Below are 26,021 nucleotides of genomic sequence, written 5' to 3'. Positions count from 1 at the left end.
TATTTACTCTGGTAACAATTGTAAAGTATCCCTATGTTTTCAGTGACTGACTTCTATGCAGATTCTTTTCAGAGAAGAGACACATTGTAGTTACACTGCAATTTCAAATATCTCTTGGTGCAGAATTTTAGGGGGGCTCAAAGAATGGAGTTGAAACAAAAGTGACTTCCTGTAAAAACTGGTCTCTACTATGTGTTTGAAATCTTATTTGCAAATGTTCTCTTCTTTTTTTGTAGATTACCTTTAAAATTTATTCTTATTTTTTTTTGTTCTTTCACCTGGGGCCTCAAAAGGGAAAGAAATATTTTTGAATCTGCTGTCTTGAGTTAGAAATTTCTGATTTCATCTGAAGTCAGTTGCCTACCTATAACCTTTCCCAAGATAAATTAACTTTTTTGCTATCTTTTAGGTGGCTTTAAACCCAGCAGAAGCATTGTCTTTGCCAGCTGGAGTGCTGGAGACTTCGGAGCTGTTGGTGCCACTGAATGGCTAGAGGTATTATTTGTATAACACTCATACCCAGAATGGGCACCTGAACTTGCCCTTGGCTTCATTTGTCCTCCAGAAACCAGACTCTTTTAGATTTGATTACAGTTGATCCTGAACAAGACAGGTTTGAACTGTGCAGGTCAAAACCTGGTGGATTTTTTTTTTTTTAATAAATGCAGCCTAGTCCTTTAAAAAAGTATAGTAATGGCCCTCTAAATGCATTTTCTCTTATGATTTTTTTTAACATTTTCTTTTCTCTAGGTTACTTTATTGTAAGTACAATATGTAATACATATACAAAATATGTGTTATCTATTTATGTTATTGGTAAGGCTTATGGTCAACAATAAGCTATTAGTAGGACAGTTTTCAGGAGTTCAGAAGTTACATGTGGATTTTCAAGTGCATAGTGGGGGTGGTCATCATCCCTAACCTCCCACGTTAGGGAAGTCAACTGTATATCATTTTTGCCTTTGTATATTTAGTGTTAATAGACTCTAAATTTAAAAAGAAGTCCCTAATAATAGCTACTCTATGTGACAGGTTAATACATATTAGTACATTTAGTATTTTTCCATCTCTTCTAGGGATACCTTTCCTCCTTGCATTTAAAAGCTTTCACTTACATTAATCTGGACAAAGCTGTTCTTGGTAAGTATCCTTTTCATCAGCTGTTAATGAATTCAGATAAACTACTTACAAAACAGAAGAAAGCTGGGGCAAGCGAGTGGCTCAGTTGGTTAAGCGTCCAACTTTTGATTTCGGCTCAGGTCATGATCTCATGGTTTCTGAGTTTAAGCCCCAAGTCAGGCTCCACACTGGCTGTGCAGAGCCTGCTTGAGATTCTCTCTCCCTCTGCCCTTCTGCTGCTTGTGAGCTTGTGCTCTCTCTGTCTCAAAGAAAAAAATAAAACTCCAAGAAACAAACCAGAAGAAAGCTTTCTTTTTTTTTTTTAAATGTTTATTTATTTTTGAGACAGAGACAGAACATGGATGGGGAGGATTAGAGAGAGGGAGACACAGAATGTGAAGCAGGCTCTGTTTCCGATTCTGTGTCTCCCTCTCTCTCTGCCCCTCCCCCGTTCATGCTCTGTCTCTCTCTGTCCCAAAAATAAATAAATGTTGAAAAAAAAAATTAAAAAAAAAAAAAAAAAAAGAATGTGAAGCAGGCTCCAGGCTCCAAGCTGTCAGCACAGAGCCCAGCGAGGGGCTCGAACTCCTGGACCGTGAGATTATGACCTGAGCTGAGGTCAGATGCTCAACCGACTGAGCCACCCAGGTGCCCCCAGGAGAAGGCTTTCTAAAGCAACACTTGTCTTTTTTTTTTTTTACAATTCACATTGTCCATTCCCTGATCAAAAGACTAACTTTGCTTTCTCTTAGTAGTCCATTAAATTATAAAATAGGTGCAGATTGCCTTGTCTAATGCAGTCATTCTCAGTGTGGTCCTCAATCAGCGGCATTAAGATCACCTGGGAACTGTTAGCAGTGTAAAATTTCAGACCCTACCCAGACTTTTCCACTTAGAAACTGGAACATAAATCCAGCAGGCTATGTTTTAACAAGCATTCCAGGGGATTCCGATAAACTAAAGTCTGAGAACCACTAGTCTGGACTATATTTTAGACCAGAAGGAACTCAACTGTACAATATAGAGTGATACTTCTATAGACTAATTCACATCTTGCTAGATTGTGGTATCACAAATAGAAATACCAGATAAACTAGTTCTGAAAGAGTTTGAATGTTATTAAAGGTACAGATGTAGCCAGTGGATGAACTGAGAATAGTAGAATATCTCATTTGAAAGAAAAAGGAAGGAATTTGATCTAAACCTTGGGGCACCTGGGTAGCTCAGTCAGTTGGGTGTCTGACTCTTGACTTCAGTTCAGGTCATGGTCTCCTGGTTCATGGGATTGAGCCCTGTGTCAGGCTGTCAGTGCTGTCAGCTTGGAGCCTGCTTGGAATTCTGTCTCCCTCTCTCTCTGTCCCTCCCCTACTTGTGCACGCATATGCATGCAATCTCTCAAAATATTTTTTAAAAATTGAACTAAACCTTTATTAGATTAGTTGTCATTGCCATCTTACCTATACAGCAGAATGTATGGAATATAGCAAGAGTAGCTAGCAGGCAATTGCCCTAAGATAGGTAAACTGAAAAAGTACCAAGAAACAGATCGTTAACATATGCAAACTCAGGAGTAAGATCTTCAGTCAATTAGAGTTAGCGTTTACTAAAGAACTTGACTCTTAAATCACTTTGTCTACTTCTTGAAGAGTATAGTCATATTTGCCACTGATCTAGGTTAATGTCTTCCTTTTTTGTCAAGTACTTTTAGTTGTTGAAGCAGCCATGTAAAAATCACTTGACTAGAGAAGAAGCAATGTTCAAATAATCTCTTTGCAGGTACCAGCAACTTCAAGGTTTCTGCCAGTCCACTGTTGTATTCGCTTATTGAGAAGATGATGAAAGATGTGAGTGTATACCTAATTACAAAATCTATAACTTAATTTTCTCATCTAATTTACGTAAAGTGAAAAGCATTGATGTTTAAACAATCATCATAAATAACCAAGTACAGGAATTTAGAATAAATTCTATAGTAGCATTATTTAAGTCATGCCCTTAGCTTATTTGCTCTCAGTCTATTGAACTGTGTGAGGTGAGGGTAAACTGCCCACTGGGGATTGTCTACAGAGTCATAATGCTAAGGAAGCTTTAAATGAACTTGAGAATGCCTAGCTGGCTCAGTTGGTAGAGCATGTGACCCTTGATCTTGGGATTGTGAGTTCAAGCCCCATGGTGGGTATGGCTTTAATTTTAAAAAATTAAAAATATGGGGCACTTGGGTGGCTCAGTTGGTTAAGCGACTGATTTCAGCTCAGGTCGTGATCTAACAGTTTGTGAATTTGAGCCCCATGTCAGACTCTGTGCTGACAGCTCAGAGCTTAGAGCCTGCTTCAGATTCTGTGTCTCCCTCTCTCTGCCCCTCCCCCCACTTGAGCTCTGTCTCTCTCTCAAAAATAAATTTTTTTTTTTTAATTTTTTTTCAACATTTATTATTTATTTTTGGGACACAGAGAGACAGCATGAATGGGGGAGGGGCAGAGAAAGAGGGAGACACAGAATCGGAAACAGGCTCCAGGCTCCGAGCCATCAGCCCAGAGCCCGACGCGGGGCTCGAACCCATGGACCGCGAGATCGTGACCTGGCTGAAGTCAGACGCTCAACCGACTGCGCCACCCAGGCGCCCGAAAAATAAATATTTAAAAAAATTAATGAACTATACCTAATACTTAAATAAGAAGGCCAGATGAAATATTCACTGGGTAAAAACAAACATGCAAATGACCGTGGTTTTGCAATAGGAAGGAATAAGATTTGGCTAATGAGCTTAGAGGCCATATATTGGAATCATTAAAGATGGAGGAAACAAGGGTCAGAGAACTTGGCCTTGATCCTATGGGAAACTAGGAATTGCTATCGAGTTTCCAGCAAGGCAGTAACGTGCAGATTAGGCTGCAGTAGTATAAAATGTGCTAGAAGGAAAAAGCCAGAAATAAGGTAGGCATCATGAAGGCTAGAAAGGGCTTTTAAAACTGTGCCACCTTTAAAATGGTTAAAGGAGGAAAACATTTTTTCTCTTGCTGTAACTAAAGGAACTGGCAGCATGAGCGTAGGAGGAATAACTTTAGAAATTGGAGATTGTTTTAGCTGTCTTAAATTTTTTTCAAGAAGAAACAATAAAATTTTTTTTTATAACTGTTTACAGATCGAAGTATGTTTGTGACTAGCCTGAATGACTGTGTGCAGAAAGATTCATTTTAGTGACAAATTAATTTTTCCTTTTATAGGTGAAACACCCAGTTACTGGGCAGTCTCTTTATCGGGACAGCAATTGGATCAACAAAGTGTAAGTTGAGAAAAGTGAATGAACAACTAGTAGAAAAGCAGAATCATCCAGTAGCCCCTGCTATGTTAGGTAGAGATCTAAACCTATCCTTGCAGTGAGCTTACCACCTATACAGTTGATTTAAGAATTTATTTGGGGATAGGGGTAGGGTTGCATGATAGCACAGGCTGTTCTTCAGAAAACCTAGAGACACATTCTTGCTTTCCTTGCAGTGAGAAATTTTCTTTGGATAATGCTGCTTTCCCTTTCCTTGCGTATTCTGGAATCCCAGCAGTTTCTTTCTGTTTTTGTGAGGTAAGTATGAAGAACTCTCAAGTTATATCTTAGCCCTTTCATCAGTTTTGAGACCAAATTTCCTAAAGTACTTGAAATGTTGTCAGAAGTTATACACCTGCAGTCATTACATGCTCCCTTATTATCAGTCTTAACGTGGAATTATTCTCAGCTTAATTAGCATTGGAATTTATTTGCTAAACCATCTTCACTTAGGTATGATGAGTCTTAATAACAAGGCTACCTACTGGACAGTGTGGGTATAGACTATTTCCACCAAATAGAAAGTTCAGCTGGACATTGCTGTTCTTGATACCTGTCGAAATACGGTTCTAGACGTTTGTCCAAAGATGTTAATCTCCTAAACCAGGTACAAGGTTGTTGTGACACAGAACTTTGAACTGACCAAGTTGTAGGAAAGCAAGATTGGCCTGTTTCAGGAGTCGTCAGAAGGCCCTGAAAGCCACGATGAGTAAACAAAATGATGAAGGCTTCTGCGCTGAAGCTGGAAAGCCAGCCCTGTAGTGGGCTTTCCCAGGGCTGAAGAGATCCTAGAGTTAATGTAGGAGGTCAGGGTGGAAGCTGTTGACTTTGGCATCAAATTATTGATGCTCTGGAGGCCAGGTCCTCACAAGACTTCTTATCACTGAGTGTTTTGGCCTGGAACTAGGAGGGGAAAGGTTTGGAGCTAGGGAGTGATGTAAGATCTGGATTCAGAGATTAACATAGGTGGAACTCCCTTGACCTTCTGCTAGAACAGCAGTATGGATGGCATTGAAATAGCTGGTCACAGTATCTGTTTAGTACATTAGGAAGAACTGGATGTCAGGTGCTACCGTTGTGGAGGTTTATGGATGATTTCTTTTGACCTCCAGAAGGTTTCTTAAAAACTTCTTAGATGTCAAAAACCCAGCAGGTAATACAGAAGTGTATAGTCTGAAAGTAAATAATTGAGGTCAGATCAAAGGATTGGCAGTGAAATTGTCACCAAGGACAAAGATAGGGAATAGAGTTGAAAAAGTAGTTACTGGGGCGCCTGGGTGGCGCAGTCGGTTAAGCGTCCGACTTCAGCCAGGTCACGATCTCGCGGTCCGTGAGTTCGAGCCCCGCGTCAGGCTCTGGGCTGATGGCTCAGAGCCTGGAGCCTGTTCCCGATTCTGTGTCTCCCTCTCTCTCTGCTCCCCGCCCGTTCATGCTCTGTCTCTCTCTGTCCCAAAATAAATAAACGTTGGAAAAAAAAAAATTAAAAAAAAAAAAAAAAAAAAAGAAAAAGTAGTTACTTAAATTGTCTAATCAAGGTGGAGAGAAGTTGTGAGCATCAGACATGTTTGTTAGAAAGGTTAACATGTATGAATGGATGGAGTGCTGAATCATTAGGAAGAAGGTAAATTCAGGTCTAAGCATGATGCTTTATATCAAAAGCACACTTCATACATGCTCTCTTCTTTCCTTATTTAATGAACCAAATTTCCCAGAGAAGAAAACAAGGATACAACCTCAAGAAATTCGGCTAGAAATCTTTTCAGGGTCTATGATGTGAGGGGACAAAGATTCTATAGAATCTAGAAGAAAGTAGTCATTCAAGGAGTTGGTCAGATTCAGAGGAAATAACAAGAGTGATATTAAAGTAGTGGATGTCAGATAAAATTGGAGTAGGTATGTATTAGAAGCAAGGGATGAATTGCAACTGTTATCACCTTGAAGGAAAAATGAATGTGAGGCTCCTACTCTTATGACCCTCCTGTGAGTACATTAACCTAGCTTTGTTTTTCAGGACACAGATTATCCTTATTTGGGTACTACCATGGATGTCTATGAGAAACTCATTCAGAAAGTTCCTCAGTTGAACAAAATGGCACGTGCAGCAGCAGAAGTAGCTGGTCAGCTTATAATGAAACTTACCTATGATCTTGAATTGAACCTGAACTATGAGATGTATAATGACAAAATACTTTCATTTGTGAGGGATGTGAGCCGATTCAGAGCAGACATAAAAGTAAGTACTAATTAAAATCAGGTTCTTGTTGCTGAAATATCAAGCAATTATGATGTTTAGCTATTCCTGAGAAAGGACATGATGGGTAGCCAAAGTACATTTTAAGGGAACTGATACATCATTTTTCTTAGATTTTTAACTCATTTGAAAGTTGAGAGGTTGTGGGTTATAAATCTAGGATATACCACACTAGGTATTTCAGAGTCTAGAACTGTGTTAACTTTTGTTAAGGCATGTTAAGTTTTTGTAATTCCAAGCAACCTGTGAAGAGAATCCAGAGAATACAAAGATCTCAACCATGACTTTGAAACTATGAGTTTGGGCCATATATCATATATGCCTTTCAGGGATGTCACGGCTAGAGAGATAACACAGTCAGTAATTACAGTCCTACTTAGTGTTCATCCTACGTGCCTAGTATTCAAATACTTGATAAAACCAAATTAATAATGGGGCACCTGGTTGACTCAGTTGGTAGAGTGTGTGCCTTGATCTCAGGGTTGTAAGTTCGAGCCTCACCTTGGGTGTAGAGATTACTTAAAAATAGAATCTTTTAAAAAATCAAATTAGTATTAATATGTGGCTTCTAACTGGTTTTATGGTACTAGAAGTCAGTTTAACAGAGATCCCTTAAATGAAGCAAATCACTGATGAACAAATCTTAATGATTATGGCTTTCTTGAAACTTGAAACTAATTGTAACTGATCAGAAAGTGGGAATTGTGAGACAAATCACTAGACTCTGAAGTTCACTGAACCAAAATGTTTTCAAATTTTCCCCCATAGGGAAATTGAACTGGAAACAATATACTACACAGGATTATATATTAAGTTAATTATGTTAAATTTCTCCAGGAGGACGGCTTCCTTATGAGACTAAGAGTGGAAAATTGTGCCATCTCTTGGGCTCAAATATGAGCATACCACTCTATAGAGCTTGGGGCCTCCTGGACAAGGTGCCTAAGTCTACCATTCTCTGCATCTTGAGCTTGTCCACGAGCCACCCCCTTTTACCAGAACCAACTCCCTTGCTATCACTAAATTAGAAAGGTATATAGTATAACATCCTTAGAAATACAACATCTACTAAAGAACGTAATGTCTCTCTGCTTCAGGAGATGGGTCTCAATCTACAGTGGCTGTATTCTGCTCGTGGAGACTTCTTCCGTGCCACCTCCAGACTGACAACAGATTATAGGAATGCTGAGAGAACAAACAGATTTATCATGAGGGACATCAATGACCGTATCATGAGAGTAAGTAAACTCCTAAAAATGGAAGAACTAAAGATTGTTAATTTTTAACTGGTGGGCCTTGCATTTCTAAAAAGCAGAGTAGTAACTCCAGGAGCCTAGCATCATTTGCTGCTTTAGAACTGAGCACAGATTTTTAACTCTTACTTATTAGCAAGATCTAGAACCAATATATCTAAACTGGAAGTCCAAGAGACATTTGTCCCAGTATTAACCTTTTTTAAGTTTTAAGAAACATTTTTAAGAAGGAATCATTGGGGCGCCTGGGTGGCGTAGTCGGTTAAGCGTCCGACTTCAGCCAGGTCACGATCTCACGGTCCGTGAGTTCGAGCCCCGCGTCAGGCTCTGGGCTGATGGCTCGGAGCCTGGAGCCTGTTTCCGATTCTGTGTCTCCCTCTCTCTCTGCCCCTTCCCCGTTCATGCTCTGTCTCTCTCTGTCCCCCCAAAAAATAAATAAACGTTGAAAAAATTTAAAAAAAAAAAAAAAGAAGGAATCATTAATGATTTTTAGCTATCATTTTCTCTGTATTCCTGTTCTCTAATTCAGCCCTTAACTGCTTCTATCTTAATCTGCCTGGAAGAGGCAGAAGACTCGATTACAGTAGAAGCTTGTAAATTTTCCATGTATATGCTTCAACTAAAAAAAAACCAATATAATTAGAGTTCACTTTTACAAAAGGATTGACTATACAAAAGGATTGATTGATTATAGTTTTAATGTTAGAAGATAAGTAGCCTGGTTCTCCACATTGCTAAATTGGGGGAATTTTCACATTTCAAGTGAGAAAATGGCCGTTGTTTTACTGTGTCAGGCCCCTACACCAAAAGTCCCAGCACAGTGTAAATTCTCTTGCATGTTTTGTTTCCGTAGGTGGAATATCACTTCCTCTCACCCTACGTATCTCCGAGAGAGTCTCCTTTCCGACATATCTTTTGGGGCACTGGCTCTCACACTCTGTCAGCATTACTAGAGCATCTGAAGCTGCGCCAGGAAAACATCAGTGCTTTTAATGAAACGCTGTTTAGAAACCAGTTGGCTCTAACAACTTGGACTATTCAGGGGGCTGCAAATGCCCTCTCTGGTGACATTTGGGACATTGACAATGAGCTTTAAATGTGGTACCCATAACTTATATGAGAACAGCAGGGTAGTGTGATTTTTAGACTTGTGCTGGTTGTGCTAAATTTTTAGTAGGGCTACAAAACCTAATATTGTTAAAATTCTACCCGACCATCTTGGTACCACTAGATTTCTTTAGGCAGCAGCTTTTAATACAGGGTAGGTACCTGCACTTCAAGTTAAAGTGAATAACCACTTAAAAATGTTCATGATAGAATCTTTTCTCTGATTATCTCTAAAATTTTAAATGTGTTGTATGGTAACTGCCTCTTTCTTGTTAGAGTTATGACAAAGTCAGAACCAGTTACGTAAACTATTGCTCTAAATCCTAAGGACATGAACTGGTATCTTCTAAATGGGAGGAGGGAGGTGGTGTCTCCTGGAGGCTGGAAGTGGTAGCTTAGTGGGATCCTCCACCTGCACTTGATGCTGGATAGGAGATACCAGGTTGTAAGACTTTATTCTCCAAATGAGATCTATGCCTTCCGTAAGGATTTAGCTGGTTTCCACATCCCTGAATGAAACAGTTAACTTTCAGAAGAGATGGGACTTGTTTTCTTGCCAGTGAGGTCTGAAACAGAGGTCCTTCCGCTGGATAAAGTGAGGTTCAACTGTTTATCACAGGAGTAAGGCCTTAATGTGTTAACCTCAAGATTATTTATGAGAAGAGGAGACCAGAAGCCAAAGACCTAGATTTTCTTTTCCTCTGCCCCTGCCCCGTAAGCCTTTGTATTAGTTTTTTGTCGTCTTTGTGTTTCCCAAAGTATTTTGAAAGAAAACCAGCTTTAGGTGTTTAATTTCAAACTCAGTTTGTCAGACTTTAAAGAACACGCTGCCAAATTTTGGCCAAAGTGTTAATTTTTTGGAAAAGCTTTCTATCATTTTGGCACTGAGATATTTATTGTTTATTTATCAGTGACAGAGTTCACTATAAATGGTGTTTTTTTTATAGAAGATAATTATCGGAAGCAGTGCCTTCCATAATTATGACAGTTATACTGTCGTTTTTTTTTAATAAAAGCAGCATCTGCTAATAAAACCCAACAGATACTGGAAGTTTTGCATTTATGGTCAACACTTGAGGGTTTTAAAAAACGGCCACACGCCAAATAAAATTATAAAGCTAAATATTGGTGAAGAATTCAATTGAATTAGAAGTTGCTAATCAAGTTAGAATTTTAGTCAACCAGATAAAAATGGCAGTTCTTAAAGGGAAGGAATTGTGACCAAGTTATACATTAATGTCACTTAAAGGCTGTGATACTCATACATGTGAAATTTTACAGCTCAATTTATCCAAGGTGTAACTTTAATTCGAATTTTGCAAAATTTCCAGTACCTTTGTCACAAACCTAACTCACATTATCGGGAGCAGTGTCTTCCATAATGTATAAAGAACAAGGTAGTTTTTGCCTACCACAGTGTCTATATCGGAGACAGTGATCTCCATATGTTACACTAAGGGTGTACGTAATTATCGGGAACAGTGTTTCCCATAATTTTCTTCATGCAATGACATCTTCAAAGCTTGAAGATCGTTAGTATCTAACATGTATTCCCAGCTCCCTATAATTCTCTTTTAGTTTTAGTTGCAGAAACATTTTATGGTCATTAAACATTTGGTGGGTGAATTCAACCACTATAAAATAAAATTACTTCATTCGAGAGTCTTTGTTTTTAAACCTAATGTAGTGTTTTATTATATTTGTGGTTTCTCCAGGTCTTCTGTTTAGTGGGATGGTAGTCCACATTTACAATGTTTGCTGTTGACAAATGAATTTAACTTTATCCCCTTATTTGCATGTCATCTCCTGGAAACTTAGTTCACACAAGTTTATATCCAGAATTGATCTTTTAGCTTAAATCAGGGGAAACTTGTATAGGAGACTCAGGGGGCTGGGGGAGTGAAATGTGTAGGGAAGCAAAGCTTGCAAAAGGATCCTTGATCATGTCTCCCTACCCGTTAGTATATGGTGGTTTTAAGTTAAACAGAGATGTGAACAAATAAGTTTGAAGCTACATGAGTAAAGACTTTATTTTCTAGTCCACCATCATTATAAACCTGATAATCAGTTGTTTGTTATAGGGCAGTTCACCCTAAGAAACTGCCACCTAAGAAAAAGTCCATAGACTTAATGTCCCTTACCGAAGTTAACATAGGTCTAGATTATTACAGCCTCACTGAATTGTTTCACTGCTCATGGTCTGTTTAGTCTTCACGGTGTTTTATCTTGAACTGGTGTTTAGTGTAGCTAAGTGGAAAGGTCATAGCTGGGATTCCTGGTTTGGGTATCATGCTTTACCACACTTTAATGAAAGCTCAGTAACTTCAAGACATACTATGAATATGGGCATACATTTTACAGCAGTAGATCTCTTCAAATACCTCTTTTCTGTAGTGAGGATTGAGTTATTTCTAATCAAAAAATCCAGTAAGTGGTAAGAGGTGTAATATTTCTGAATGAAATGTGTATCTGACTAGTGACAACCTGCTGGACTTCAGATTTTGTCTGGTTATAGATATCAGGTGCATTTTGAAGGTAAAGGATAAATGAGCTCTATCATGATTCACTATTCTAGAACTTGCATGACCTTTACTGTGTTTCCTCTTTGAATGTTCTTGAAATTTTAGTTGGCTAAACATGGCTTATTAGACTTGCCAACCTACTGCTCATTGATATCTTTGTAAACAAATGATATGCCCTTATAATTGTGTCCAAACTGGTATGTGCAACAGTGTGGAAATTCCTTATCTGATTTAATAAAATGCTTGAACACGGAGTTGTCATTTTTTAAAAAATAGATTATATTGTTTTAGGGCATTTTTGGGTTCACAGCAAAATTGAGAGGAAAGTGTAGAGTTCCCATATACTCTCTGCCTGCTCACCCATGGCCCAGCTTCCCCCACTGTCAGCATCTCCCAGCAGAGTAGTACACATGTTACAATTGAACATACATCGACATATCGTTATCGCTGAAAGCCTATAGTTTACATTAAAGTCCACTCTCAGTGTTGTATATTTTGTGAGTTTGAACAAATCTATAATGAAACATATCCACCATTTATAATATATATATATATATACTGAATGGTTTTATTGTCTTGAAAATCGTCTGTTCTCTGCCTCTTCATCTTCCTCTGCCTGATCTCTGGCAACCACTGATCTTTTTACCGTCCGTAGTTTTTGCCTTTTCCAGAATGTCACGTGGTTAGAATCGTACAGTAGGCAGCCTTTTCAGATTGGCTTCTTTCACTTAGTAATATGCATTTAAGGCTTGATAGCTCACTTTCTTAAAAGTTTATTTGTTTTGAAAGAGTGCGCATGAAAGATAGAGAATGAGTGGGGGAGGGGGAGAGAGACGGAGGGACAGAATCCTAAGCAGAATCCTAACCAAGCTCAAACTCACCAACAGATCATAACCTGAGCCTAGCAAGATCAAGAGTCAGATGCTTAACTGACTGAGCTACCCAGGTGCCCGATAGCTCACTTCTTCCTAGTGCTGAATTTTATTCCATTGTCTGGATGTAACTTAGTTTATTTATCCATTTATCTGCTGAAGGACCTCTTCATTGCTCCCAAATTTCGGCAACTATGAATAAAGCTGTTCTAAACAGTTTTTGCGTGGGCAGGTTTTCAGTTCATTTGGGTAAAGACCAAGGAGTACAATTGCCGGATCATATGGAAATAGTATGCTTAGTTTTGTAAGAAATTTCCAAACTCTTCCAAAGTGGCTGTACGATGTGAATTCCTGTAGCAGTGAGTTCCTGTTGCTTCACATACTTGCCAGCATCTGGTGGTGTCCACTGTTTTGGATTTTGGCCATCCTAATAGGCGTGCGGTGATAATCTTGTTTTGATTTCCGTTTGTCCAATGACATGATGTTAAGCATCTTCGTATATGCTTATTTATCAGCGTATGTCTTTGGTGAGGTGTCTGTTCACATCTTTTGCCCCTTTTTCTATTGGGTTGTTCATTTGAAACCTTGTATATTTTGGATAACCATACCATCATTTGTCAGATATATGTTTTGCAAATATTTTTTCCCCAGTCTATGGTTTGTCTTCTCATTCTCTTGACAATGTCTTTTACAGAGCATGAGTTTATAAATTTTAATGAGGTCCAACTTAATTATTTCCTTTGTGAATCATGCTTTTGGCATTTTATCTAAGTCACTGCCAAACCCAGTGTCATCTAGATACTCTCCTGTGCTGTCTTTTAGTAGTTTTACAGTTTGGCATATTACATTCAGGTCTGTGATCCATTTTGAATTCAGTTTTGTAAAGGGTATGTGGTCTGTGTGTAGATTCATTTTTTTGCATGTGGATGTCCAATTGGTCATGAGTTTTTGTTAAGAATACTCTAGTAAGACTCTTCCCTCTGAAAACATGAGCTAAGTAATTTTAAATGTCCTTAAAAAAAAAATTAAAAAAAGAAAAAAGGGGGCGCATGGGTGGCTCGGTTGGTTAAGCGTCTGACTTCAGCTCAGGTCACGATCTCGCGGTCCGTGAGTTCGAGCCCCGCGTCGGGCTCTGGGCTGATGGCTCAGAGCCTGGAGCCTGCTTCCAATTCTGTGTCTCCCTCTCTATCCCTCCCCCGTTCATGCTCTGTCTCTCTCTGTCGCAAAAATAAATAAAAACGTTAAAAAAAATTAAAAAATAAATGTCCTTATAGCTACATTAGAAAACTAAAAAGAAATATGTGAAAATTTTCTATATTTAACTCCATATATCCAAAATACTGTCATTTCAACTGGTATGCATTAAAATTACTGCCAAGATATTTTATACTCCTTCAGAGTTAAGTCTTCAAAATCCATTGTACTTCTAGCACATCTCAATTTGGAATACCCACATTTCAAGTGCTCAATAGCTACTTACGGTGAGTGGACACTGCTGCTGTATAGCAAAAGGCATAATTGGTAGGGCTTGCTTGCTTGCTTGCTTTTTTTTTTAATAGGCTTTCTGTGCAATTACCAAAACCATCATACGGTTTCATCTCATCACTACAAGTGCCAGCTGGGATCCTTCAGTATGATTGCAGGAATTGCAGCCCCTAGAATAGGGAGGCTTTTTAATTGCTTCACCTGTGTCCAAGCTTGCCCTTGTGAGAATTAGTAGCCACATGCATATCCTTGAGGAAGAAGCAAGACAGTAACGAAACTGCTTTGTTCTATAGAGGGGAAGTGCCTACATGAAAGATGGTGAGTGAGGAGACAGGCCTAAACAAATATATTTGAAGACATCTGTTTATTTATAAGATACACTTCCCTTGGAATATAATACATCAGAATGGCTTCCTTACGGCTACCAATGGGTTTACTTTTTTAGGTGGTTCAGAGACTTTACCATTTGCTACATCTAATGCATCTCACATGGATTTCTTTGACTAGTTAATACCTTTTTTGAAAATCTGTACATACTAATTAATGGTCAATGTACAGAACGGTCTGATTGAAAACTTTTTCTTCTCGTTTTTCACAATTTCTCCCTCTTTCCACAATCACCAGTTTCCTGCGTATACTTTCAAAGTAGTCTCTGCATAAGTGAGAATGTCCATGAAACCTTGATAAAAGCACACACGGGAGGGTGGTTGTTGGTTCCACTATCACAATGGAAATCCCTGCAACCCAACCCTCCGACTGCTTACAGTGATAAACTGGTTAAAATAGAAAAAATTCTCTCTCCCTGCCCCTCCCCCACTCTCAAAAATAAATAAATAAAACTTAAAAAAAGAGAAGGGGAGGTGCCTGGGTGCCTAAGCATCAGACTCTTGATTTTAGCTCGGGTCATGATCTCACTGTGAGATTGAGCTCCATGGGCTCCACGCTGATAACGCAGAACCTGATGGGGATTCTCTCTCTCCCTCTTTCTCTGCACCTCCCTTGCTCCTGCACCTGGGCTCTCTCTCTCAAAAATAAAACTGGGGCACCTGGGTGGCTCGGTCAGTTGGGCATCCAACTTCAACTCAGGTTATGGTCTCAGAGTTCATGAGTTTGAGCCCCGTGTCGGGCTCTGTGCTGACAGCTCAGAGCCTGGAGCCTGCTTAGGATTCTGTGTCTCCCTCTCTCTCTACCCCTAGCCCCCTCACACTGTCTCTCTCTCAAAAATAAACATTAAATTTTTTTTTAATAAACCGTTTTTAAAAATAGAAAAAAAACAAGAAAACCACCCAGGGACTTTAAAAAGTAAATAAAAGCAAACAGACTGGAGGGTAGTAAAACCTGAAGTGTTTGGCAAGAACAAAAAGAAGAGACAAAAAACTAATAGGATAATGGTATGCCAGAGTCCAACCAAATCAATAAAATTACATTATTGACCTATTAACATTCTAATTAAAAGTCTGATAGTGGCTTAGGGGGTAAAAAAAGCTCATTCATATGCTGCCTATAAGAAACACTTTATTTTTATTTTTTAAGATATTTGTTTTTGGGAGAGCACAAGTGGGGGACGGATAGAGAGAGGGGGACAGAGTATCTGAAACCGGCTTCATGCTAACAGGCTTGATGGCAGTGAACCTGATGTGGGGCTCAAACTCACGAACTGTGAGATTATGTCCCGAGCCAAAGCCGGAATGAGTTTAAGGTTAAAAGATGGAAAAAAATAGGATAGGCAAATTAGCATAAGACTAGAGTGGCTATAATAAATACCAGGTAAAACAGACTTCAATACAGAGATTATTACCATGGATAAAAATTAGGAACATTTCATAATGATAAAAGGAACAATTCATTAAAAAGATAGTACAAGTATAAATGTGTATGTGCCTAATAGCCTTAAAATACGTGAATAAAACGTTTAAAGAATTGAAGGAAGTAACTGACAATTTTGCCATAGTAGATTTTTTGAAAATTAAAAAAGAATTTTTTTTTAAATAAGCTCCATGCCGTATGTGGGGCTTGAACTCATGACTCTGAGATCAAGAGTCACATGCTCTGCTGACTGAGCCAGCCAGGCACCCCACTATAGTAAATTTTAAACACCCACTTAGTAGTCAATAGACAAATCAGGACAAAAGATTTGAACCACTTTATCAGCCACCTCAATCTACTTGACATTTATAGAATGCTACGTCCAACAACTGCAAAACACATTTTTTTAGGTACGCATGGCATATGCATCAAGATCCACGTATTCTGGGCTGTGAAACAAGTGTCAATGGAAGTATTGAAATTATACATAGTGTATTCTCTGACCACAGCGGAGCAAGAAATCAATGACAGGATATCCAGAAAACCCCCAAAACATCAGGAAATTAAGCCACGTTTTTTAAAGTAATTGATGGGCCAAAGATGAAATCACAAGAGAAGTTAGACAAATTTGAACTTCATGATAATTACGATATAAAGTATGCGGATGCGGTAAAGCAGTAGAGATGCGCTGCTCACTACAGTAGCCGTCAGCCACACATGATCAAATTTAAATTACTTAGAATTAAAGGTTCCAAATCCTGGGGCACCTGGGTGGCTCAGTTCATTGAATGTCTGACTTTGGCTCAGGTCATGATCTCGCAGTTTGTGAGTTTGAGCCCCACATCAGGCTTGCTGCTGTCAGCCTGTCAGTGCAGAGCCTACTTCAGATCCTCTGTACCCCCTGCCCCTCCCCTACGTGCACTCTCAAAAAATAAAAACATTTTTTAAAAATCTAAAAAAAGGTTCAAATTCCTCAGATACACTGACCACATTTCAAGTGCCCAGTAGCTACACATGGCTAGTGGCTACTGTATCAGACAGCAGAAAATCAAATATTTCCATCACTGCAGAAAGTTCTATTAGTCATGGCTAGAGGGAAACTTATGGTTTTAAATATATCAGAAAAGAAGAAACCTTTAAAATCAATGACCTGTTTCCACCTTAACAAATTCGAGACAGAAAAGCAAGGTAAACCCAAATGAAATAGGACAAAGGGAAATACTATAGACAGCAAAAATCAATAAAGTGGGAATCAGACAATAGATAACAAAGCCGAAATCTAATTCTTTGGAATGAAAAGCACAATTGAAAAACCCCTAGCTGGACTGATGAAGAAAAACATAGGGGTGCCTGAGTGGCTCGGTTGAGCATCTGACTCTTGATTTCAGCTCAGGTCATGATCCCAGGGTCGTGAGACAGATCCACGTTGGGCTCTGTGCTGAGCGTGGAGGCTGTTTAAGGTTCTCTCCCTCTGCCCTTCTCCCCTGTTTGTTTTCTCTCTCTCTCTCTCTCTCTCTCAAATAAATAAATAAAAAACATATAAAACAATCACCAATGTCAGGAATGAAAAAGATTATCACCACAAGTCCTTTAGACATTAAAGGAGAATAACGGTATACCATGAGCAACTTTATGCCAGCAAAATTAGACCACTTACACGAAGTAGATACATTTATTTATTTATAATTCAACTTAACCAAAATTAACATAAGAAAAATCAGAAAATCTGAATGGCTCTGTATCAAAGAAATAAAATTTATCAAAACTTTCCAAAAAGGAAACTCTAGACTCAATTTCATTGGTGAATTCTACCAAACATTTAGGGAAGGAATACCACCCATCTTACACAAACTCGTTCAGCAAACAGAGGAAGAGGAAACTGTTGAGACTAATACAACATACCAAAGCCTAACAAAGACGTTACGAAAACTACAGACCGATATTATAATGAATATAGATTCAAAACCCTAAACAATACTAGCAAATTGAAAACCAACAACGTGTAAAAGGATTATATGCCATGATCAAGTAAGATTTCTTCCAAGAATGTAGCCTTAATGCTCAAAAATCAATGTACCCAGCAATATCCCACCTATGTATATACCTCAGTGAGATGAAAACATAAGTCCACATAAAAGCTTACACGTGAGAGATCATAGTAGTATTATTTCTAATAGTCAAAAACTAAAAAACCAAATGTGGTATACACATACAATGGAATATTACTTGACAATAAAAAGGAATGAAGTGAAGTAATATCATGGAAGATGGCAGAGTAGGAAGCCATTCCTTCACGTAAATAGCTATTGAGCTGGCAAGAACTGTCTGAAGTAATTATTTTGGAGCTCGGGAGTCTAGTTGGATGCTTGCAAAGTCCAGGGTAGAGCTTGATGAAGAGGATAGTAAATTTCAGTAAATTCTAGTCAATTTTAGCCTTTCATGTAGTGGCTACTATCCCCCACTTCCCAGCCTCAGAGCAGAAAGCTGAGAGGAGGGATGGTGGCCCGTGATCCTGGTGCAGCTTCCTGGAGCCAGGGTAGGCAATAAGGATCTTGTCCTCTAAATATCAAGAGTTGTGTGTTTTGACTGACAGTGCTTTTGATCACTGCTTTTGAGCCCCTGTTGGCTGAAGTGACTTACAAGGGTTTTAAAGAGACATGATTTCTCTTTGGGAAACAGACATTTAAGGAAATCTTTGTCAGGTCACTGGCTGGCTGACTGCAGAGATAACAGAACAGAAACTTGAATGACCACACACAAGCAATACACACTTTGCAAAAATAGTTTGGAAATGTCACAAACACATGGCTTTAATCCTTAACAAGCAAGATTTAACAATCTCTGAGGAGTGAGAATTAGATTTCCAGAATTACCACAACATAATGCTCAGTATGTCCAATTCTCAGTAAAAAGAACAAAACAAAACAAAACAGGAAACAGAAAGTACAGCCCACGGTGGGGGAAAAAATTGACAGAAATCACTCCGGAGGAAGCCCAGATACTGGAATTACTCACTAAAGATGTTAAATCAACTGCTTTAAATATGTTAAGTGAGCTAAAGGAAACCATGGACAAAGAACTAAAGGAAATTAGGAAAACTATGTAGAACAAATGAGAGTATCAGTAAAGAGATAGAAATTATAAAAAGAAACCAAACACATTCTGGAGCTGGAAAGTAAAATAAATGAAAAACTCACTAGAGATATTTGATAGCAAATTTGAGCAGTGAGAAGAAAAGATCTGTGAACTTAAAGATAAGGCCACTGAAATTATCCAGTATAAGGAGCAGAAAGGAAAAGGATAAAGAAAAGTGAACAGAGCCTAAGGGACCCATGGACCACCATCAAATGTACCAGTGTAGGCATTATCCCTGTGCTAGAACCCAGTCCCAGCCTTCGTTGATACCCAGCTGGTCCTCTCAATGAATCCCTTAAGTGCTATCTCATCACCCCCAACCAAGTGCATAGAGACTGGGCCACATATAATCCTTATATGTAAGTCCTCAGCTCCACTAAAATAATGTTCACTCTCTTCCACTTGTTTTTGCAGCACAGCTTTGGAATGGCATATACATGTATGTGCTAGAGCGGTTAGGGAGTTGGGTTAAAAGAGAATCGGAGTTTGCATCTGGGTCGTGGAAATGCTAATCCAAATTCAGTCACCACTCTTAAATTGTTGGGTATCCTTGGGTAACCTGCTATACCTCTCGGAACCTCAGTGTCCTCACTTCTACATGAGGGGGTTAGGCCTGATGTTCTCTGATATTCCTTGTAGCTCTAACACAAAATCCCTTTCTCACTAAGAATGTGTGTTTCCTCTTTCAAACTCAGATTCAGTTCTCTCCTTTAAGGGTGCCATTATAATCCTTTCTTCTCTTTCCTGAGAGCAGAGATGTACTATTGATGAGACTGTGTTAATCTGAATTTATCTTGTAGACATTCTTCAGGCACTTGTTCAGTTGTCCTGGGTGTTCCCCTTGGTCTAATGATCTGATCACCTCTTTTGGGGCTGTTGATATTAAGGTGTCTTAGATGACTAAAACTGATATTCCAGAACTTGCCTTTTTACTATGGACAAGCCCACTATTGCAGGAGTTGTAGGTTAGCATCCTTGCTGTTGGTGACTTGTATTTGCTGTTCTGGATGCTTTCCTGGTTTCTGACATACTGACTGCCTTATCTTCTGGAAACAGAATTTTCTTAAGTTCTAACCCACAGACCTATCTATCTTGACCTCGTTTCAGCTGGTGCTCCATCTGGACCCAATTTCCCACTCTGTTACCATAACCAGTCACTTGCCGTGATTTGCAGACTACCTAGGGGGAAGTGGAGAGCAATTATAAGCTCTTGAGTAAGGGAGTAGGTTAACCAGTGTTTTAGAAAGATTAATGGAGAATTAACATGGAGACAGAGAGGCTGAAGTCAGTAAGGTCAGGAAAGAACATTTCCAGTAAAACACCATTCAAGAGTATAAATATCACAGTATCATCGTGTCACATCCTTAAAGTTTCCAGTGAAGGGAGAAACAGAGGCCTTCTGATGAAAGGCTGTGTTCCACTTCACAGGGAAGTAAATGCAAAATTAGATACGTAGCATTTCAAAGGTGCTTGATTACTATTTATTTATTTATTTATTTAAATGCTTACTTATTCTGAGAGAGAGAGAGAGAGCAAGCGGGGGAGAGGCGGAGAGAGAGGGAGAGAGAAAATCCCGAGTAGGCTCTGCGCTGTCAGCCTGGAGCCCAATGCAGGGCTCAGTTTCACGAACTGTGAGATCATGACCTGAGTGAGCCAAAATCAAGAGTCAGATGCTTAACCGACTGAGCCACCCAGGCACTGCCTTGATTACCATTTAAATGAATAAATGGTGTGGTGACGGTGGGTCCTGGGCCTGGATTCTCCCTAACTGTGCCGAGGTGGTGGCTGAGAGGAAGCCAGTCTGGAGACGAGGCAGGAGGGTGGAGCCCTGTGGTGTTTGGGGTCTGCACAAAGTGCTATAAGAGGAGCTGGATAAAGATGCTGTAAAGGACCTGAGGCTAGTTTCTGGGCAAATGAGAGAGCTAGGGGAGTAGGGGAGACAGAGCTGGATTTGAGAGTTTGGATTCGGTTGCCCCTTCCTCAGATTGCTGTGACCAAATGCAAGTGTCTGGGAGTCAACATCATTACTCTGGAGGCAGCCACCGATGTGGGAGGCTGTATCCACGTAGGCCTCACTAATTCGGATGTGTGAGTGCGTGCGTGTGTGTATGTGTGGTGGGGGGAGAGGTTAGTAGACATGAGCTCACCAAGCTGAGAGGGTGTCTCAAAAAAGCAGCTGCTGGGGCTTCTCTGGGATGGTCATTGTTGGAGCAGCAGGAGAAAGGAACAGACCACAAAGGACTGTGTTGTGTCTACACTACCAATGGGGAGATTTAACAAAAGGAGAGAGGAAAGGTGAAAAAATACCTCCTCTTCATTTAAGGATAAGCCCTGACAGCTCATTTCCAAACTTAGTACAGTGACTTCCAGGGGAAGCTGGATTTCAGGGACGTAAAGGAGTAGGTAGAACATAAAAGGAGCCAGGCTTCAATATGTTTAGTCACTAGCAGTTTCTGGATTATGTACACTGGGCCATGTCTTACATGACCGTGCCAGACACTGGCTCAAAATCTTGAAAACCTGTACCACTCGGTCCTTGTTCGTTACTAAACTTCAATTCTAGGTGTCCACCAGGGGGCGTCGGAACCCAGGTCTATGGTGTTCCTTTCTGAATAGCCCGTGTTGATCCAGGGTTTGTAATCTCTTGGCTCATTTAGCCCTTTCTCTAGCTGGGCAGAGGGGCAGGTGCGTGGGAGCAGCTGGCAGCACCTCCTCCCAATGCCCTAGTAAGGTTGTGCAACTGTCTGAATTGCTTAGGGGCATATGAGCCGGCCCATCTGAGCAGTTCCAGGGAGCTCTGGCTTGCTTGATAGGGTAAAGGCACAGTGTGTTCTCAGTTCTGGGAGGACATGGCCTGGGCTAGCAGATAGCCCCATGCCTAAGAATTCCTTCAGAAATCCCTCCCCTCAACCTCCTCCAGTAAGAGACAAATGGTCTCTTAGTCTCTTCCCAACTAAGAAATCTTCTGCCCTTTTTCAAATTGGTTTGTTTGCAAATTGGTTTGTTTCCAATTTAATTATTCTGGGGTGGGGCCTGGGCATCATTGTTTTTTTTTGTTTTTTTTTTTTTTAATTTTTTTTTTCAACGTTTATTTATTTTTGCGACAGAGAGAGACAGAGCATGAACGGGGGAGGGGCAGAGAGAGAGGGAGACACAGAATCGGAAACAGGCTCCAGGCTCTGAGCCATCAGCCCAGAGCCCGATGCAGGGCTCGAACTCGCGGACCGCGAGATCGTGACCTGGCTGAAGTCGGACGCTTAACCGACTGCGCCACCCAGGCGCCCCTGGGCATCATTGTTTTTAAAAGCTTCTCATGTGATTCTTATGTGCAGCGTAATTGAGACTCTCTGGGTCCAAGGCCTTGCTGCTCAAAGTGTAGAAGCTTGATAGGAATGTAGGGTCTTAGCATCCCCTTCCAAACCTGCTGAATCAGAATCTACATTTCAAGAAGATCCCCAGCTCATTCAATTGCACACTGGAGTTTGAGAAGCACTGATATAATCAGTATATTGTTCTGCTTCACCCATGCTCATTACCTGGCCTGAATCGGAGCCTCCACAACTTTCTCAAGCTGGAGCAGTGGGCTTTGGGAGCAGAAAGTTTTGAGTGTGACCTACAGAAAGAAACAGGTTGTATATCAAGAAGTAGAGCACATATGCACGTATAATGAAACAAAAATGTCACAAACACAACACCTTTATTAGCTGTGATGCATTCTCATTCATTCAATATACATTTCTGGCACCTACTAGGCAGTGTCGTAGGTGTCTGTGCCAATCTGCTCGCAGACAAAAACCTCTGTCCTTGTGGAGTTTACATTCTGTGTGTTGAGAGCGGGGAGGAGGGTTGTCAGAAAGTTAAGAAGTCATGAATATGAAGGGTATGCTAAATTAATATAACAGTTATTTAAAAATTAAATTTGTGGAAATGCAAGCTGGTGCAGCCACTCTGGAAAACAGTATGGAGGTTCCTCAAAAAACTAAAAATGGAAATACCCTACGACCCAGCAATTGCACTACTAGGCATTTATCCACGGGATACAGGTGTGCTGTTTGGAAGGGACACATGCACCCCCATGTTTATAGCAGCACTATCAACAATAGCCAAAGTATGGAAAGAGCCCAAATGTCCATCGATGGATGAATGGATAAAGAAGATGTGGTATATATATACAATGGAGTATTATTCGGCAATCAAAAAGAATGAAATCTTGCCATTTGCAACTATGTGGATGGAACTGGAGGGTATTATGCTAAGTCAAATTAGTCAGAGACAAAAATCATATGACTTCACTCATATGAGGACTTTAAGAGACAAAACAGATGAACATAAGGGAAGGGAAACAAAAACAATATAAAAACAGGGACGGCTGGGGCGCCTGGGTGGCGCAGTCGGTTAAGCGTCCGACTTCAGCCAGGTCGCAATCTCGCGGTCCGTGAGTTCGAGCCCCGCGTCGGGCTCTGGGCTGATGGCTCAGAGCCTGGAGCCTGTTTCCGATTCTGTGTCTCCCTCTCTCTCTGCCCCTCCCCCGTTCATGCTCTGTCTCTCTCTGTCCCAAGGATAAATAAACGTTGAAAAGAAAAAAAATTAAAAAAAAAAAAAAAAAAACAGGGATGGGGACAAACCATAAGAGACTCTTAAATGTGGAGAACAAACTGAGGGTTACTGGAGGGGTTGTGGGAGGGGGGATGGGCTAAATGCGTAAGGGACACTAAGGAATCTACTCCTGAAATCATTTTGTTTCACTATATGCTAACTAATTTGAATGTAAATTAAAAAAAATAAAAAATAAAATAAAAACCAATATGGACAGGGCTAGAGAGTATAATGCTAAGCAAAATAAGTCATTCCGAGAAAGATGAATACTAAATGACCTCACTCATATGTGGAATTTAAGAAACAAAACAAACAAGCAAAGGAAAATAAAAAAAAGAGAGACAAACCAAGAAACAGACTCTTAACTATAGAGAATAAACAGATGGTTACCAGAGGGGATGTAGGGAGATGGGAGAAATAGCGGATGGGGATTAAAGAGTACACTCATGATGAAAAATAAAATAAAATAAAATAAAATAAAATAAAATAAAATAATTTTAATAAAATATTGAAAAAAATCTGTTTGTATTTTCTCTTTGACACAAAAACTGTTTAATAAACTTTACATTTCTAGGTAGAAGAAACTTTGGTTCCTGACTTTTTTCCTATTTTCTAATTTTACTGTATTTTAATAAAAGAATATCGTCTGTTTTGTTTTTTTAAAAAATAAATAAAATAAAAATTAAATTTGGAAGTGCTTCTAGATGCTGGTTACGTCCTGTTTTCTGATCTGGGTGCTAGGTACCTTCACTTTGTAAAATGTGCACGTGTTTGCACTTCTCTGGATGTATGTCATACTTTAATCAAAAGTTCAAAAAAATTACATTCTCATATTTTCTATTGCATTATTGTCCTCTTCCACTAAAAAAAAGCCAGTTAAAACCTACTGAATTCAGTTCACCTCCTATGCATAGGTTGCAACAGTAGTTTAAAAAAACATTGCTCTATAAAAAAAACAAAACAAAACAAAACAAAAAACAGAACAAAAACCCTTCAGCCCAATCACTCAGCAACATTCACCACTCTTCGATGAGCACTTGCTTGCTGGTATGAGCCAGGCTGCCCCGTCACCACCTTCCTTGTCCTCCTGTATACCCTGCAGTGCAGTCATCTCGAGGTGGGGATTCTTAAGGGCACCCCACAAACCTCCCTCAAGCAGCTTGGTTCACCTCCATTTAGAACTAGACCTGACAAGCCCTTCTCCCTGCAGTCACTCTGCTGTGGGCAACCTTCCTCAAGTTCCAGATCTGGGAAGAGACTGGTACAGGCACGTTAAAGGGTTGAGGTTTATCCCCACAGCCACCTTTAAGCTCCTGAGCCTTATGCTTCTAGACTGTGTCTCATTTCCTCTAATATGCTGTCAGCTCCCTGAGGGCAGAGCCGTCTTCCTAGGTGTCTCTAGGCGATGGTACTGGACTCACAGAACAATGCAGGGGAGACAGACAGCCTCAGGGACCTCTCTCAGCATAGCCTCTGGTGCTCAGCGTGGTGGTGGAGAGAGTCCAAGAGTTGGGACTAAAAAGGATGGAGGAAGCTTTTCTGTGAAACTAAAGCTCCAGATAACCTTGCACTAAGCATGTAAGAAGGATGGATCTGGCTCTTGTGGGCAGGAGGAGGGGAAGTGGAAGAATGGGGACTTGGGCTCCCTTAAGAAAATCACCTAGCAGGACTGACCAGGATACAAGTGCTTTGATTCTTTGCTTTGATGTGGAGCTTGATTTACAGGCAGAAAGCTTGCTCCAAATCAGTTGTTTGCATCTATTGACTCCCAAATTTAGTCAGACCTTATACATCCCAAAGTGAGGCTCCTGGGTTTGGCATTGCTTTGTTGTGCTGATATCAGTGGTATAGGGCAGACTTTGGAGTCAAAAACTGGATCTGAATCCTGGTTTTAATGCCACCAGCTGTATGACCTGGAGCAAGTTACTTAACAATGTAAAGTCCATCTTTAAAATGAGGATGGTAATATGTAACATCATTTGATCGTGGTGGCCGGTAGATGAGAATACATGCCAAATGCAGGGCCTTACCCATAGGAAGTCTCCATAAACCTTAGCAATTGTCATTACCCATGTAGTGTAAAGGAGCTTGGGAGAGGACTCCCCTCAGATTCCTTCTCCCTGACTTCTTCCTCTGAGATCAGGCAGCAAGGGGGAACTTGGCTGAACCCAGAGGTGGCGTCAGGAGTCCTGCCTGCCCTAGACCCTCCCTTGGACCAGGTAGGGTGCATTCACCCCATGCTCTGGCTTCCTGATTAAGGTAAGCTGCTACACACACTGTTATCAAATGATTTAGTGGAAAGATGCCCAGCCTATCTCACAAGGCAAGACACCAAGACCCAAATCCACCCAGTCCAGCCCCCCCTTAGGTGTCTCTAACCCATCCCGATCTGCCCTACTGCTTCCCCCACCTCCCGCCAGGGCCCTTGAGCTCAATGCTGGACAACAGGGGTGCAGAGTCATCCTACACAGTTCTTTGATGTCTGATCCTTGGGACAATTCTCTCTGGACTTGTTTTATTATCGTACCCATTGCATAGATGAGGTAGTCAGTAACA

At 40.2% G+C, this 26,021-nt stretch overlaps 1 protein-coding gene across 4 annotated transcripts in view; it reads left to right on the top strand.

Moving 5' to 3' along the window:
• Positions 1–11,825, top strand: part of TFRC (transferrin receptor) — a 34,417-nt gene extending 22,592 nt beyond the window's left edge. For all 4 annotated transcript variants that reach the window (XM_043594462.1, XM_043594460.1, XM_043594459.1 and 1 more), the window contains exons 12-19: positions 410–495; positions 1,077–1,140; positions 2,896–2,963; positions 4,344–4,402; positions 4,615–4,696; positions 6,450–6,671; positions 7,787–7,927; positions 8,796–11,825. In XM_043594462.1, the coding sequence (XP_043450397.1) occupies positions 410–495; positions 1,077–1,140; positions 2,896–2,963; positions 4,344–4,402; positions 4,615–4,696; positions 6,450–6,671; positions 7,787–7,927; positions 8,796–9,038 (965 nt within the window). In that variant the 3' untranslated portion in view covers positions 9,039–11,825. The remainder of the gene's footprint in view (positions 1–409; positions 496–1,076; positions 1,141–2,895; positions 2,964–4,343; positions 4,403–4,614; positions 4,697–6,449; positions 6,672–7,786; positions 7,928–8,795) is intronic.
• Positions 11,826–26,021: the final 14,196 nt, after the last annotated feature.

Source organism: Prionailurus bengalensis, chromosome C2 (assembly GCF_016509475.1).
Source record: "Prionailurus bengalensis isolate Pbe53 chromosome C2, Fcat_Pben_1.1_paternal_pri, whole genome shotgun sequence".
In the NCBI taxonomy this organism is placed as follows: Eukaryota; Metazoa; Chordata; class Mammalia; order Carnivora; family Felidae; genus Prionailurus; species Prionailurus bengalensis.
Note: the sequence above shows the minus strand (reverse complement) of the source record. Positions and strands in the feature narration are given on the sequence as shown.